Raw genomic sequence first — 5,576 nt, 5'->3', positions numbered from 1 at the left:
GCTGGGAGCTGGTGTGGGTGTAGAGCTGGGAGTGGGGTCAGAGCCAGTACCTGGAGTGGGTGTGATGGTGGGGGGAATGGAGGTAGAGTCATGAGCAGGGGTAGTGTTCCCCTCGGGGTTCTGTGGGGTGGGGATAGTGACAGTGGGGTCTGTGGGGGGCGTGTCAGTAGAATGCAGGTGAGTGGCGCTGGTGGGGTCGGAAGTGGTGGCAGACACGGCAGTAGGGGTGGCGGAAGTCACTGAGCGTGTGGCATCGGCGATGATGTGAGGGCCGGAAGTGGCTGTGGGAGTGGCCATGATGGGGGCAGAAGTGACATCATCAATCAGCGTGGGGGTGGTAGCTGCATCAGCCACATGGCTAATGGTGTTTCGGAGGCCAGGGGAATCTTCTGGAATGTTGGATTTCTATCCTGCGTGTGTTTTGTAGTAGCTTTTCTCGCTCGAAACCTTCCAGATAACTTCAATGAAGCGAAACACATAACGTTTAGCATGCTTATCTTTAGCGCTGATTGGATAACTTTCATTCCAGCTTACATAAATTCACCAGTGAAATATGCTGTGGCGGTTGAAGTATTTGCTATTTTGGCATCCAGTTCTGGTCTGGTTATTTGCATTTTTGCTCCAAAATGTTACATTATTCTGTTGATGAAAGAAAACAATACAAAGCGGAACATGATGGGCTCAGTGGCTTCCAAATAAAGCTTTGAAAACATTCATAAACGAGGCATGAATACTTTATTATGTAACTATTTAATTGTAAAGATAGTGAATGGCAATTCAGTGTGGAGAGCTGTAACGCGGTCTGTTTCACCAACTCCCATTTTGCACAATTGATCGGAGTCGCAATTACCATCAAGAAGATGAATTTTGAAGTTGGGCTGATATTTTAAACCATTTTCTGCATCTCTCCTGATTTTTATTTAATTGGAATTGAATAGGATCTGCATATATTGAATAAGAATCAAAGTTTCTTTCACTTCTTTCCCATTCCTTGAATTTCAAAGCGAAACTGCACGAAGTTTCGCTTTGAAAGGTACTTTATCTATCAAAACAATCCATGTGAACCTTGGCCTATTCAAGTGGGCAAAATAGATTAGTCACGTGGATTTTTAAAAATCCATTAATAAAATTATGTCACCGTGCTCGTTTTATATTTAAGGAGTCGGTGGCAGGAGGATGTGGAGACGCTAGTTGGAACAGAGTGCATTTGCAATCTTCGAGTTCACCATTTTAGCGGCTGAGTGGAAATGTGGATTTTCCAGCTGTTTCAGATGTAAATTAGGAATAATTTGCTTATTCCTTTCTTAGTGGTGACGTTTCTGCAATGCATTTTCGCTAACCAGCAGGCCGTGTATTCTTATTTACTTAATACGAACAATATGTTTTAACTAAAATCTGATGTGCATCTTCTAACTGAAATTCACTGATATAAGTTTGGCATTTCGAAGACCGAATTTACCAAGTCATTCCTGAAATGGTTGTTCTTCATGAAGATTATCAAATACTGCACAGATAGTTTTCTACATAGATTGAAACTAGTAGAGGTTTGGAGTTTGCATGTTCTCCCTATGTTTGCGTGGGTTTCCTCTGGGCGCTCCAGTTTCCTCCCACAGTACAAATATGGGCAGATTAGCTGGATTGACCATGCTAAATTGTAGCACAGTGTCCAAGGATGTACAGCTAGGTGGAATAGTCATAGGAAATGCAGGGTACAGGACTGGTGTGGGGTGGATCTAGATGAATGGTCTTCAGAGAGCCAATGTATACTTGATGGGCTAAATTGCCTGCTTCCACACTGTAGGGATTCTAAATAAAATTACAAATTTGTGTTTCAACACATTTATCAATTATTTGTATGCTTGATTTACAACGTGTCCATGGATTTGAAACATTTCCAAATAAAGGTGACAGAAAAGTTAGTGTTTATCGTTGGCAAAATTACAGAAACCATTATTAAATACACGATGATTAAATATCTGTTCAGGAATAGAATCTTCCATGGAGTGATTTCAGGTGCTTGTTTTGGAAGTCTTACTGATCTGTCATACTCAGTTCCTTTGAAGTGTGGGAGAAGTCAACGATCAGGGATGACAGGATATTTGTTGATATTTTATAAATCACCACCATGAGGGAGTGGGCCAGGAGGACAGTTCAACAGCTCTTGGAAGATTGCCAATCCTGGGAAGGAGACATGTTACCTCAAGGGCTGAGATATGGATGGAGGTGTTGGTGGGAGGTTGTACTCCTCTTCACCAATGTAGAAATACATTTACCTCTTCCTTGTAGCACTCATAGAGTCATAGAATCATAGAGATGTACAGTACAGAAACAGACCTTTCAGTTCAACTCGTCCATGCTGACCAGATATCCTAACCTAACCTAGTCCTATTTGCCTACACTTGGCCCATATCCCTCTAAACCCTTCTTATTCATATGCCAATACAGATGCCTTTTAAATGTTACAAGTGTACCAGCCTCCACCATTTCTTCTGGCAGTTCACTGCATCTACGCATCACCCTCTACGTGAAAGTGTTGCCATTAAAGTCCATTTTAAATTTTTCCCCTCTCACCCTCAGCCTATACCTTCTCATTCTGGACTCCACCAAACCAGTTACCCTATCCATGCACCTCGTGATTTTATAAATCTCTTTGTGGTCACCCCTCAGCCTCCAATGCTCCAGGGAAAACAGTCACAGCCTACTCAGCCTCTCCCTATAGTTCAAAACCTCCAACCCTTGCAACAATCCTGGTAAATCTTTTCTGAACCCTTTCAACTTACACCACATCCTTCTGATAGGAATGAGACCAGAATTGCACATAATATTACAAAAGTGGCATAACCAATGTCCTGTATAGCTGGAACATGACCTCAAACTTCTATACTCAATGCTCTGACCAAAAAAGGGAAGCACAGCAAATGCCTTCTTCACTATCCTATCTAGCTGTGACTCCACTTTGAAGGAGCTATGAGTCTGCACTCCAAGGTCTCTTTATTCAGCAACACTCCCCAGGACTGTATCATTAAGTGTATAAGCCCTGCCCTGATTTGCCTTCCAAAATGCAGCACCTAACATTTATCAAAGTTAAACTCCATCTGCCACTCCTCAGCCCATTGGCCCATCTGATCAAGATTTGATTCCCTACAGTGTGAAAACAGGTCCTTCAGCCTAACCAGTCTACACCGACCCTCTGAAGAGTAACCCACCCAGACCCATTTCCCACTGACTGATGCAACTAACACTATGGACAATTTAGCATGGCCAATTCAGCTGACCTGCACATCTTTGTGACTGTGGGAGGAAACACACGCAAACACTGGGGGAATGTGCAAACTCCACACAGACAGTCACCCAAGGCTGGAAGTGAACCTGGGACCCTGGTACTGTGAGGCAGCAGTGCTAACCACTGAGCTACCGTGCCACCACCATGCAGATCCCGTGGAATTCTGAGGTAACCTTCTTCCCTGTCCATTGCACCTCCAATTTTGGTGTCATCAGCAAAGTTACCAACTATATCTCCTATGTTTATATCCAAATCATTTATATAAATGAGGAAAAGCAGTGGACACAGCACCAATCCTTGTGGCACACCATTGGTCACAGGACTCCAGAACAAAAGGCAACCTTTCTCCACCACCCTCTGTCTTCTAACTTCAAGCCAGTTATGTATCCAAATGGCTAGTTCTCCCATATTCCATGAGACCTAACCTTGCTAACAAATCTCCCATGGGGGACCTTGTTGAACATCATATTGAAGTACATCTAGATCACGTCCTTCATCAATGTGCCCTCATCAATCCTCTTTGTTACTTCTTCAAAACACTCAGTCAAGTTTGTGAGACATGATTTACCATGTACAGAGCCATATTGACTATCCCTAATCAGTCCTTGCCTTTTCAAGGTATGTAAATCCTGTCCCTCAGGATTCCCTCCAACAATTTGACCACCATCAATGTCAGGCTCACTGGTCTATATTCTCTGGTTTTTCCGTACCACCTTTCTTAAATAGTGGCACCACATTAGTCAACCTCCAGTCTTCTGGCACCTCACCTGTGACTATTGATGATACACGTATCTCAGCAATGGCCCCACCAATCACTTCCCTAACTTCACACAGAGTTCTAGGCTACAACTGATCAGATCCTGGAGGGTTATCCACCTTTATGTGTTTTAAGACATCCAGTAACTTCTGCTCTGTAACATGGACATTTTTCAATATGTCATATTTGTTTCCACACATTCTATATCTTCCATGTCCTTCTCCACAATAAACACTGATGTAAAGTACTTGTTTAGTATCTCCCTATCTCCAGCAGTTCCAAACATAGGCTGTCTTGCTGATCTTTGAGGGGCCCTATTCTCTCCTAAATACCCTTTTGTCCTTAATGTATTTATGGAATCCCTTTGATTTCTCCTTAATCCTATATGCCAAAGCTATTTTATATCCCCTTTTTGCCCTCCTGATTTCTCTCTTGAGTATAGTCCTATGCCTTTATACTCTTCTAAGGATTCAGTAGATCTCTGCTGTCTATACCTAACATATGCTTCTTTCTTTTTCTTAACCAAAATCACAATTTCTCGAGTCATCCACCATTCCTTACACCTACCAACCTTGCCTTTCACCCTAACAGGAATATATTATTTCTCGACTCTCATCTCATTTTTGTAGGCTTCGTATTTCCAGCTGTCCTTTTATCTGTAAACATCTACCCCCAAAAACCTTTGAAAATTCTTGCCTAAGACCATCAAAAGTGGCCTTCCTCCAATTTAGAACTTCAGCTTTTAGACCTGGTCTATCCTTTTCCATCAATATTTTAAAACTAATAGAATTATGGTCGCAAGCCCAAAGTGCTCCTCCACTGAGACCTCAGTCGCCTGCCCTACCTTGCTTCCCAAGGGTATGTCAAGTTTTTCACTTTCTCTAGTAGGTACTATACATCCAAAACAGTCATTACATCCCCTTAGCTGTAAATTTCCTAAGAAGCAGAGGTTACTCTGAATCACACTATTGTCATTGGTACTCACATAAATCCAGTTAAAATTCTGGTTTTATTGTAATTAAACTGGAGAATAAAATGTATAGGAATTTTATGACATTTTACAGCACATGAGTAAACTAATGCCTCAGGTACTGAGGACAGTTGTGCTTTGTCTGGATTTGGCATCATCCCTCATTTCAACTGTTGTCCAATAATGGCCAAAAAACCTGAATTCTAGAAATGAGTTAAGAGTGGCATCCCTTGAATGAGGCAGTATTTGATCGTGGGTAGCCTTCAAAATCTGAAACATAATTAAATCCATGGATAAACTATTGGTTAGCTGGAGCTGTACTTAGCACATTGTTCTTGGAGGTAAATCATTGTAGCCTGAGTTCCAAAGAGCACTAATCCCAGTCCAACAATATTCAGCCACTTTAGTAATGAAATTTTTCCATCAATAGACCAGAACGGTAACGATCACACAGTGTTCAGTCCCATTTGCAAGTACACAGAAAATGGAGCAGGTTGTGCCCAGATGCCGATAAACCATAGATACTTTTTCAGCTTTGGATGAGGAGGAGCATAGATTTAAGGTTT

At 42.0% G+C, this 5,576-nt stretch overlaps 1 protein-coding gene across 1 annotated transcript in view; it reads left to right on the top strand.

Moving 5' to 3' along the window:
- Positions 1-723, top strand: part of LOC122555654 (extracellular calcium-sensing receptor-like) — an 8,783-nt gene extending 8,060 nt beyond the window's left edge. The window contains 1 exon segment of the mRNA XM_043701651.1: positions 398-723. Within this exon segment, the coding sequence (XP_043557586.1) occupies positions 398-699 (302 nt within the window). The 3' untranslated portion in view covers positions 700-723.
- Positions 724-5,576: the final 4,853 nt, after the last annotated feature.

The sequence above is a fragment of the Chiloscyllium plagiosum genome, chromosome 13 (assembly GCF_004010195.1).
Source record: "Chiloscyllium plagiosum isolate BGI_BamShark_2017 chromosome 13, ASM401019v2, whole genome shotgun sequence".
Taxonomy (NCBI): domain Eukaryota; kingdom Metazoa; phylum Chordata; class Chondrichthyes; order Orectolobiformes; family Hemiscylliidae; genus Chiloscyllium; species Chiloscyllium plagiosum.
Note: the sequence above shows the minus strand (reverse complement) of the source record. Positions and strands in the feature narration are given on the sequence as shown.